The sequence below is a fragment of the Oryzias latipes genome, chromosome 14 (assembly GCF_002234675.1).
Source record: "Oryzias latipes chromosome 14, ASM223467v1".
NCBI lineage: Eukaryota > Metazoa > Chordata > Actinopteri > Beloniformes > Adrianichthyidae > Oryzias > Oryzias latipes.
Window position 1 is genome coordinate 16,303,960 of NC_019872.2, and position 12,073 is coordinate 16,316,032.

The 12,073-nt window shown below is 39.1% G+C and overlaps 1 protein-coding gene across 4 annotated transcripts in view; it reads right to left on the bottom strand.

The window, feature by feature from the left end:
* Positions 1 to 10,561, bottom strand: part of LOC101169724 (Down syndrome cell adhesion molecule-like protein 1 homolog) — a 62,320-nt gene extending 51,759 nt beyond the window's left edge. For all 4 annotated transcript variants that reach the window (XM_020708963.2, XM_011483622.3, XM_020708962.2 and 1 more), the window contains exon 1: positions 10,324 to 10,561. In XM_020708963.2, coding sequence (XP_020564622.1) covers positions 10,324 to 10,546 — 223 coding nt within the window. In that variant the 5' untranslated portion in view covers positions 10,547 to 10,561. The remainder of the gene's footprint in view (positions 1 to 10,323) is intronic.
* Positions 10,562 to 12,073: the final 1,512 nt, after the last annotated feature.

The following is a 12,073-nucleotide window of genomic DNA, read 5'->3' on the forward strand; positions in this document are numbered from 1 at the left end:
GGGGCACTGATGGAGAGGGAAGTGGAAAAGAAAGGGGATCATAGCAAACTCTCACCACTGAGAGCAGGTCAAAAGCAGGCAAACTGCACGCGCACTCAGCCGACACACAGACTCGTACACACAACAACAATCACACACACTAAAGTAGAAGCTGTCTGACGCACTGAGAAAGAGGCAGTATGGGTTTCTATGGGGGCAGAGAAAAAAGTTGCACGAATATAACATCATCCAACGTGACCCCCAAAACTTCAGAAGAATAAATATTTAAGGATGTAAAAGTAGTTTTGCAACTTTAATATCTTTAAAGTAACTCATATTAAAAGGAGGAAGAGCTGCACCTGTAATACACGTCTGCGTCAGTAATGACCCGCTGTCCATCAGTTGACAGAAACAAAATGTGACAGCATTATATCTGAATCTGCACTTAAGTCACTCATTTGAAATTTAAACCCAACCCTGACCTTTACATGTGTCGTCTGCTACTTCAGATACCCATAGACTTACAAAGAAGACCAAAGAAACTACCGGTACATGAAATATGTTAGAAATAAGCCTAAAATTCCTACCCGACTGGCAGATTTTCTTTAAATATGCTAAAAAAAAGCTGCCTATAGGATTTGAAAAAATGGTCTCACCAAGTATGAAAAACCTTTTTTCTTGCAAAGCAAAACATAAGACAAATTTTCTTAAAACAAGGGTCTTTTTTAGTTATTTTAGGGTTCAGGTTTTGCAGTGCATATATAAAGAAACATCAAATTATTTTATTCTATTTGCCCCTTAAATCACCAAAATACAACGGGGAAACATAAAAATAATATAAAACATGTTCCTCTGTTAATCCTTTGGGTAAAGCAATATATATATATATTCTTTTTTTACGACAACATCTATGTTGTTTTTTGCAAGTGTGTCTCTAATTATTACGCTCAAAGTTTACTTTACTCATAATGTAGTGGATGTTTATCGAGCTTTTATTTTGAAATGGGCAAATACTGTCGGAAGTAATTACAGTTAATAACTTTGGCAGAGAAGCTGATTAAAAAATTGATTAAATTGTCAGATAACTAAAGACAATTTTTGTTGAAAACTATTTATTGGGATTTTCTATAAAGTGTGATTTATTTATTTTTTATTGCATTTTGAAGCAAAAATATTGATTAGATTTCCAAAGCTGTCAAAATATGTACGTTGCCAGCTCACTTTTTTTCCTTAAAAAAATATGTCAAAAAAATGATGGCATGTGGAAGAAGAGCCTCAGTGCAGCTGATGAAAGTGTTGCAACGCCAGTGTTCACCTCGTATTTGGCAGCTGGAGGATGTTGTGTGTCGAGTTACACAAAAGAGTCACAAAAGATGGTGAACCTAGCACTTACCGGCGTGAGACAAACACGCCCAGATTTGAATATTTCATTTTTTCTTTGGCATTAGAAGACTGGCAGCATTTTCGACATTTTTCTTCTAATCCTAAATAATTGCAGTATAAAAGTATCTAATCCAATGAAGGAGCATCTCAGAGCCACTTTGATGTTCTACAAGTCAAACAATCATGTAAACATCAGCCTTTTAGTTTCCCATCAGTTCCATCATTCATTTTTATTTGTCTGTGTTTGTTGTAAATTTTTTAGTCTCTTCTGTTCTGCAGCACACTATTAATGCTTTACTTGTTTACTTGCCTTAGTTTGCATGTTTTGCGTGTAGACAGCTGCAGTGTTGCATGCAAAATGGTGGATTAGATTAAACAGTTACTACCAAGAACAAAAAACCCATGATGACATTTTTTCCATGTTTCCATTTTCACAGTTGTCAAGAGCTTGATATATCATCTAAGAGATTGATTAGGAAGATAATTTAATCATGTAACCCTTTTGTAAGTTTTTTGTTCAATGGTAAATCAATCCCAGGTTTTGGATCTGAAAACAGGGTTTGTTGCTCCATCTAACTATACATTTTTGAGATTTTTAAAACACTTTCCGCCCGGATCTTCATTTTAAGATGACAGCTCACTTTTAAATGTATTCAGATTCCGATCTAAGATCTATCCTTTGTGTTCATGCTTTGAAAGAAGTATTGGCATTTAAGAAGCATTTAATGGTAGTTGTCGTTGTCACTTAAATTCTGCCTCTTTTGCTTTGTATCATCATGTCAGTTAAGCTAATTACATTTAGGAGTTTGAGTTTGATAAATATGTGTAAATTCTTTATTGCTTTGACTACAATGCTTGAAATAAATCAATAAAAAAAATAAAAATAAAAAAGGAGGAGGAAATTTGTTTCAAAGACAAGAAAAACAATAATAGGAACACAATCAAAGATAATCAACATTTTCCCAACTGTGCAGTGCTTCCTATTAAGTTGTTTAACTTCTTATAGTCATTAATATAAAACATGACTAAATTAATATTAATGTTTGTTAATAAAATTTTTTACCTCAGAGGAAAACTGTGAGCCAAGTCTGAGCCTCAAAGTTTGTTTTACATTGCACAATGGAAACATTTACTTTGAGGTACGATGCTGACTGTGTTGCCACAAAAATGGGGGACACTTTTCTAGGTGGAGCCCTTCTCTTTGTGTTTTAGTTATCTACTAGAGCTGTGACAGTGAGGGATTTTTGATCACCGCGGTGATCAGCAGGGGGCACAGTGCGCGGTTAACCACAGCCCCTCCTTTAAAAAAAAAAAAAAACTTGCGGTGATGCGGCCATCGTCACACCCCTATTATCTACTGAACTGCATAGAAATCAGCTATAGATTGGTTTGGTTAATAAAAATAACCTAAATCTGATTTTTTTTTTTTACGATTTCTCACATTTTATTTTATTAGGGTGAAGTGCAAAGTCAAAAATCCCCACTTTTCATCAAAAATTTAAAAGTATTTTAGGGAGGAAAGAAGCTGCTAAATAAAACCAGTTGTTTTTAAGTGTAATAAAATACACACATAATTCCACACTGAATTAAATTGCTTTTTAAGCAGATTTTTTCCTGAACTTTTAGGCATCCAAGCTCTAAATATTATCTCTTTAGGAAGACACAAAATGGCTGCTCAAGAAAGCACAGTGTGTAGCTTCATTTGGGATACATTGTAATGGTAAGCCTCCTAAACAGACAGTTTTGCAATCAGGCAGGTGTACCCTGTAGCTCAACCAGAACCATGCTGCTCTGCATTTCCACTTCATTTAAATCAGCGGGTCAAACGTTAGGAACCTGCAACAACCTCTTTGATGCATATCTGCCAAAAATGATGGCAGCTGTGTTCTGAAAAGAAACACCTTCAACAAAGATTACCTGTTTGTGCCCAGTCCATATAAAGCTGTGCTACATATGTCGGTTTAAATAGTTATAAATAGTTTAGTAAAATTAACTTTAAATGAGATTCATCATCGGATTTCTGACTTGTGTTTTAGTGCCCTGCTAATTGAGTTAGCATCTCTTTCTCCTAATTAATAGTTTTGTCCATCAAGTACAAAGGGGCTCCAAAACCTTGTAACAATTTAAAACAATCTGTAAGGAAGTGTGTCCCAACCCGGCCTCCAAGTATAACTCTCACCCTAAGAAGTGCAAATGCAGACATTATTGCATTCATTAGTGAGATGCTACCTCACTCATAACATCATGTTAAAGTTTTGGTGTCAGAGTTCACAAATGTCCAGGTCTACTTTCTACTAAAACCAAACAGTTAAGTCCCTCTGTCAAACCTGTGAGATATGTCTATCAAAGCAAACCTGAATGCCTCCAAGCTCATTTTAAAATGGACACAAGCTCTGTACCGCAAAAGAAATGTATTCATATTGGTTAAGACTTATTTAGGGGGCTGTTCTTGGAGTGTGAAGCCTTTTAAATGCAATTTGTGTTATCTAAATCAGTTGTAGCACTTAAATAAAAATGTGCAGGTTTCAAAAGAATGTGAACGCTGGAAATCACTCAAATGGTTTTAAGGTCTTCCTGGTGCTGGAGATTTTTTTTTAGTACTGTACCATTAGTGTTTTGAGCTGTTGAACAGACTGAGAGATTTTTTTTTAATATTGCGGACAAAAATGTCATATTTCTGTTTTAAAAATAAACTATTGCATAATCAAATTATAATAATATGGTCCAAAAATTAACAGATTTATGCAAAAGTAGGTATACAACTGGGTGATATCACCCATACTTTTCTAAAGTCAGCTAGAAATGTAGGTTTCTAGATGTGCCAGGCTGGAATGCAACACTGCAGATGTTTTCATGTGTGTTTTTCTCAATCAAACTTTATGTTTTAAACATTTTGAGTAGAAAACTTTTATTTTTGCAAGTTTGTAGCTTCTTTCATTTGGGCAGTGGTGTTAAAGAGATCGATGGCCTTGACTTTGGTTAGAAGGTTCATGTCACCGGACAAGAGAGATTATATCTGGGTGGGGCAGTAGCTCAGTGTTGTTTGCACCCCCCTCGCTTCCCAATGTGATTCCAGTGAGCCAGGCCTTGAAGCACATTTGCCGCAGCAGAGCTGCTTAGAGGCCACAGGTGGATGAGGACTTTTGCTGAGCATCTCCCAGAGATGAATGTGAGACAGTGTAAATGGGAACAGAATGTTTGTTTGTTGTTCACCTTTTGGCATATCCCGTCAGGAGTCGCCACAGAATCGCACAGGTAGTTTGGCTGACATTTATGCCGGATGCCCTTCCTGTCACAACCCTTTATCCGGTGTGAACAGGATGTCCTTTGCTAATTTCTCATTTAAAAAACCCTAAAACAACTTAAGTTAGACTTAAACAAAAGAAAACAAATTTGTAAAAAGTTTTGTTTTACTATGATGACCTACTTAAAAAACAGCAGATAATTATCAAGTGTTTTTGTTACAGCTATCAGTTTCATTATCTTGTACTTTACAGGAATGAACTGATAAACCAAATGTGTTTGTAGGGTACTTCAATGGTATATTATACCCACGGACGCCTGCGATGGACAGACAAGCCATACAGGGTTACTCTCCCTTTGCCCAACAGTGGCTAGGATAGGCTCCAGCAGGTTTGGAAAATGGATGGATGGCTGTATCAGTTTGAAATGGCAGCAAATGCTAAAAATGCCACATCTTTGATTTGCTTTCCAACACTGCACTCATGAGAACGGCAAAGGACTGATGAGATTGGTATTTTGTCAAAAGAGTGCAGTACTCAGTAGGCAATGAAAAAAAGTACAAAAAAACTGCCAATCCAGCTTGTAATTGACTTTTAAATAATTATTGGAGTTTTCACCTCCTCAAAACAAAATGTTTGGAATGTAAACATTTTCGAAACTTTTTTTTTTATTTGCCTCTTTTTTTTATATAACTCAGCTTTGATCACTTGTTGGTTCTTTTCCATCCTTTGATTCTCTCTATATATTTGAAACTCCAAAACTGTTGGTCAAACCTCAAATATCATCGTCTTTTACTGTTTATTTAAATAAAACTTTTGTTGACATCGTTGATCTGTAAATGATACATAGGATATTTGGGAAGTTGAATTATCATAACATTCATGTAAAACAATCTAATCATTTCATAACTAATTTACATAAAATATTTTTAATGGCTGTCATTTCAAAGTACAAAAAAGACTGAGCAGGTAACTCCTCTATTTCTGACTGCCAGAATCCTCAGAACTCATAGCTTCAATGCGGTGTTTCAACAACTGCAAACATCTTTCAAATCTTAATGTAAAAGAAAAAATTGAATGCGAATTATGTATTATTATTTGAGAGGCAATTTGAGAATTTTTGGTGTCAAAGGGAGTGTACTGTGTTGTATCATGGTTTCTCTCATCAAAACAAAGAAATGTGCGAAGAAAGAGTGAAATATGCATTTTTATGATCGTGCAATGCTGCACACTGATCTTAGAAGAGGAAAAGTCTGCAGAAAAGAGAGGTGGAGTGGACTGGAGTGGAATGAAGAGTAGTGGAGTGGATTGGAGTAGGCTAAAGTGGAATGGAGGGGCTCAATCCGCCCCCTGAAACTGGCTGCTTTAAACAGAGCTGGAATAAGAACGTTAAGGAAAGTGCATTGGGACTACAATCACAAAGCATATCCAGTAAAGCATGAAAAAAAAGGTTAAAACACATTTGACTTAAAATGTTTTAAAAGGTACAGCCAGGATTTCTTGCACTTGCTGGATAAAGGATCTGAGCTGGGTATCATGTGGGAAGTCAAGTAACGTATATCGACAAAGCTGCAAGGTTTTAGTGTTGCTGCAGCTGCAGTTCACCTTCACCCAGGAGGCTTCATCAGCCCCGTTCAGACTCAGATCCAGAGAGAAAACCAGTCCTTGCACCGCAATATGCTGGAGCGCTGATGGCACTGCTGAAACCTAAGCTGTCAGAGACACAGTCACTATTTTACACACCCTGCCAGGGAGCTGTGCATGAATATGTATGTCAGAGAGGCAGAAGTCATAACCTATGCAAGGTTTCATCATGCATAATGCAGCTGATCTACGCCTCTCCAAGATGTGAGTGCACAAGCGTGCACACACCTTTGCAACTATTCAGCATTGAGGGGAGAATAAACAAACTCCAGAACCACCAGCACACGCTCCAGATGTTTCACATCTTCCCACAGCTCCAAGTGTCTCTGTGACCGAACACAATCATACGTCCACCTACCATTTCCCCCTCTCCATCACTTCTTTCTAATGGTAATTTTCCCAAAGCACTCCATCTTTAATAACAGGAAAAGTGGGTGGCACGGGTCATCTTGACAGCTTGACAGAAAGATGTGTTCATCAGCCATGTTCTATGCCACCCAACCCCCACCCCCCATCACCCCCTCTGCTTTTGGTACCTGGGAAAGGGGCTTCATTTCCAAGGTGACTGTAGTCTTAACGCAGTCTCCCCATCATTCATCCTCAGGGTGTATTTGGGACCAAAGTTGTGTTTTGATGTGAAGGGCAGAGAGATTGCAACTGCGAGAGAGGCTCTGAATGGAATATTGGAGAGATACTTGGAAGTGTGTGTGTGTGTGGGGGGGGAGGGGGGGTTAAAGTAGGTGTAAGCTTGAAGTCCCACCACGATCATCTTTTGACCTGTAAAAACGTTCCCAGTGGTCTATTAATTGATATTATTGTTTTTAGCCAATTTTTTTAATTATAAACTGTTATTTTCTAGGACATAGTTTCTACAGAATGGCAGTAGTTTATCAGAAATTCCTCTCTGAGTAGGGGGGGGGACTGCTGGCGTGGAGTGAGCCTGTCCCCATTTCCCATCATCCCTTTGTTTACACTGACTCCTGCTAGCTTACAGCCCCTCACAACCCCAATGTAACATTACCGGTGCAACAGAAAAGGTGAGTAATTTTGGAGCTCTCTATCTGTACAGTTTTGGGCCAGCTTGGACAAGGGAAATGAAGACGCACATGGATCTAATCGTCTACAAGTGGATGCATCAGAATGGAGCTTAGGGAGCTTGTGGCCTGCTGATTGTAGGACCCACGTCACACTCACAAGCTTTTTGAGACAGCATTTTTCGCTTGCTTCTGATTCACAATAATTTGCATAAAGAATTACACAGAAATGCAAATTTGATCTGATTTTTTATATATATATATATATGTCCTCCATCATGAGAGAAATGCTCCAAGAACATGTAAAAAAACACAGCCAAAAACATCGTTTTCATTGGAGTGGGTCTTTAGAGGTAATCCTTGGGGGTCTGGTATAAGTAGGTGGGGGTAGTTGAGGTTACGGCTAATCAGTGGAGGGGTATCATTGTCGATGTGTAAAACCTTGTTCCCAACAATCAGCTCCCCAATCCACCCCCCTGGACTCTGCGGTGTCAGTTTAAAAAATAATAATAAAAAAAGTCACTGCCACTTCAGCAGTCCCCTGGGACAGCAGTCATCCCCCCCACCCGGCTGAAAGCAGCCCGTTTCTCTCTTAATGTGAATATCAAATCTGCGGATCACAAGTCCCAGCACAGTCTGCATAAACTGCCCCTCCCCCAGCCTTTAATTCTGCCTAGTGATGAGGGAAAGCGAGGGAGGGGAGTTGCTGTGAGAAGAAGCGATGGAGGGAGGGAGAGAAAGATGGAGACAGTAGGAGATCCAACAAAAACAAGTACTTGCTTCAGAGATTTGACATTTGCCGAAAAACTCCCTCCTCCTGAAAAATATGCAGCTTAGGTATCCAATAGGATGTTGAGAAGGCCCGGCTTGATTTAGCAACACTGTGTTGTTACATAGAGTTCTTGTAGATGTTTAATTTTTCCTTCTCCTCACTTACTTTTGATCATATTTGGAGAAAATTTCACTGAGATTTACAACAGACAAATGCTCTTTCAGAATCCTCATGTAATTCCCATCTTTGCATGTAAAATGAAACCAGGTTGTGAAAAAAGGAGAAATGATTGGCACCCCTGTGGACCCTGCAGCTTTGTCACTGAGTGGTGCATATTGCTCAGATTGCGGCTTTAATTGTGCAGCCTTGCAAAGGAAGCACAGGGAATTGAAAAACGGTGTCTGTGTATGTTGGGGAGGGTAAATGTTTTTTTTGTGTGTGTGTGTGTTAAAGGGTTAGTATTTAGAAAACATATTTGTTAGGCATATTTGCCAAACAAATATGTCAAATTGAAATAATAAGCAGCTGTTTTTAATTGATTAAAACTTGATTCTTTAGTTTTACATATTAGATTTAATTCATTACAATTTTATAGTTTAACTTTATATTTGATTAAAGTTTGAAATGATGATAGAAAATGCTAAAAACACAAGTGTAACCATTAGCTTTATTTTTTCCAGACAGCAGAGTAAATAAAGCTTTCTATAATAATTTACTCTAAATATTGTAATTTTTGAAAATGTATATATTGCTCTAAATAAGGATGATAACATCCGGTTTGAGCCTCATAGAAACAGCACAACACATTGGGGCGTCCCTCTCATTTGCCCTCCTCTGCGCACCCGCGCTACTGCGCGCGCGAACGCCTCCGCGCGGGGTCCAGGTGCGCTATTAGTGAGGAACATGACCGGGCAAGTCTCTAATCTTCACCAGGCGTCCCTGGAGTTTTTTTTTTTTTTTAATGGGTGACATAAATTTGCGCATATTAATTCGATTTCTCTCCGCCCCGCGCATCCGTAAAATTACAATTCTGATCGAGTAAATGCTACCCAAATAAGTATATTTATTAGGATTTTACCAGCTACTTTTTAAATGTTGTAAATTGAAATCACATTTTATTAAATTGACAGATTTTTTAAATATGGAGCCTAATGGCCTGTTTTGCGCTATAAGGGCCACAGCCTGTACCCCCCCCCCCCCCCCCCCCCCCCCCCCAGACGATTCCCAGTCCAGACTTTTGGGATACAATAAATTTGCACATTTTCAAGGCCTGTGCTAACAAGGACAAAAACATGCAAACGCGTCTGTCCAATATGCCGGAGGAAGGCCTGAAAAGACGAAATTTCTGTTGTTTTCGACGCAATTTTCTGGGATTAATCTAAATTAGAGTTAGCAATTTGCGTCAGGAATCTGTTTATCACTAAACCAAGCCGAAAAACGCGTGAACGGATCTCAAAATGTCCCAAATTTCAAAGGAGCAAATTCATTTAAAAATGAGATGACAAATCTGAATGCTCTAATTATGACCTAATGTGGCTGTACACCTATTAAACTAATAAGGCCGCCATGGGGGAAAGGCTATTTTATTGCCTATCCACTTAAAATGACAATTTATCACCAGAGCAGACAAAAATAAGCAAACATTGTATTACATGTAGGTATTCTCTGCTTGTTCTATTACATCTGCAATTAGCAAAAGCTACACGACAAATGCACCGGCATATCAAAAATCTCCAAACGCATTTTTTTCTTTAAAAACTTTGCAAAAGTACGCCCTTTCCAGCAAAAACTTCCTTAGATTTGATTTTTTTTTCAACTGAGAGGGGGTTGCCTACATGTTTTCATGTATGTCTTTCCTTCTCTCTCTCTGTTTGCACCTCATTCCCCCATTCAGCCATTTTACATATTCATAACTGGAGTTGGTGCTGCGAAAACAATCCGTGCCATCAGCACCATCTGAGGCGCGCACGGACCACTGCGTAATAAATAACGCAAAAAATCCGTCTAAAATAGCACCTGGAAATTTGACTTTGCAAGAAATTTCAAACAAGACAATTTCATTTGTTTTTTTCCATTTCAGTACATAGACATATCATTTAATTTTCCATCAGACATGAAAGCGAGAGCCGCGCAAAATCTAAAGCTTCGAATGAAAATCAGTTTCTTTCATCAGTTTCAATCAATTCACCTTTAAAGTGCAAAAGTCCTGCACTCAAAGCAGGAATGCAAGGTGTGAAAAATGCCAGATGATTTTTTTTCTTAAGCTTACCTTCCTGGAGAGAGTACAGCAGGAGTAAAGTTACAAGCCACATGCCATAAATAGCAGGTATATTTTTCGGGAATATTTGGCAATCCTGGTAACTATGAGGCGCGTTTTTCTGGCCAGGCAGGTCTCCGTGCTGGACGGGCGACTTTGCTCCCCGGAGCTCTTTCCAGCCCTGCTGCCCCGCTATGCATGGAGGGGAAACGAGAGGCGCCTCGGCCCCGCCCATGTCCCCTCCTCTCTACCCAAAGATTACCGTCCGCACAAATTCATTTTCCCAAATCAAATGCCGCCGACCGACGAATCAGAACTAAACAGTAGGGTAGTTTATGAGGGGAACAATGCGTTTTGGTCCACTTTTTTCCACACTGCCCTGGTGTGCGCAGAGGCGCAGCGCAGGCCGGTCTGTTGGCACCGTGGAGAGCGCGCCCACCTGTGCGCCCCGAGGACCGCGACTCCTTGCGCTAAATTGAATGAAGTGGCTCCAACTGACCTGGAGTCTGTTGTATATTAATGTATATTCGTCTGGGAAGGGGGGTTTATTCTGAGGCTTGCAATGTTGCGGAATACAGTCGGTTGCATTAGTTTTCTTTGTCTTACGGCGCAGTGAGATGCATGGGTAGACATCTGCGCGCTGGAGAGTGCGCTGCAGACAGGCACGAGCGGCTTTTGGGTCATGAAGCTGATCAATCATGTCCGTCGTTCTCATGGGGGATCAACTTTCTGGACAGAAGAACTCCCCTTTTGCTCCAGTCTGCGCCTGATGCATAGAGCTTAACTGTATCATCAATAAATGAATAAATAAATAAACAGAGGATGCCAAGTTGCAGGACACTCCCAGGTCTTGGAATGTTTCATAAGCGTGGACTCTTTCTTGTGAATCTGAAAAGCGAATCACCGCAACAAGCGGTCATTGTAACAAACAAGCATTGAAGCCCTGAAAGGAGACAATGACAATAGAAAGAAAGAGGAGGAAAGTTAAGGGAATGTGTGCAAAATGCTGTGATATTATGAATTTAGAATTGACTGTCCAAAAATGTGCTTAATGAGTAAATTACACCAACACATTTCCTTAATTTAGAACGTTGTGACAGGTTCAGAGAAAGTTCTTAAGTTCATCATAAAAATTCAAAATAAATAAAAATTTCAATTCCCAAAACAGCCAACATTTTGTGATTTTTTGAAGTAATAAAATATGCCACATTTTGGTGGCACTTTAGGCTCATTCAATACATCCAAGAAGTGTTTTATGTTAGCAGAGCCTTTGGAGAAAATGGCTCTACTAACCCTCAATGTATCTGAATTCTTAAACTCTTCTAAAACGTCTGTCCACCTAAGCTCTGTGGTCTGGTCTGACCTGGTCTGGAAGCCCACAGCTTCAATGGTTAAGTGGTTTACTGCTGCCATCTGCAGGCCAAACCGGCACAGCAGCAACCACAAAGGTGTCCAGGCACCTAAAACAAATCTAATAATCTTCCTTACCAGCACTGTATCATGAACAATCGACTCCAGAACTCACCTTTAGACTATTATCTAGGGATGAGAGCCAAAAGAAGCACTGGATCTATCCTAACAACAATGGAATAGATTGGGATGAGTTAAATAATGAAGATAAAGCAGTTAACAAGTGATCCATTAAAAAACTGCTTGTTTTTCTCAAGAAAATCTAAAATGTAGAAAATAATTCCTTTTTCATGCACACGCTGTATTTGTTCTCTGATGAGGATGTGTTGTGTTTTCAATGTTCTTTTATTAA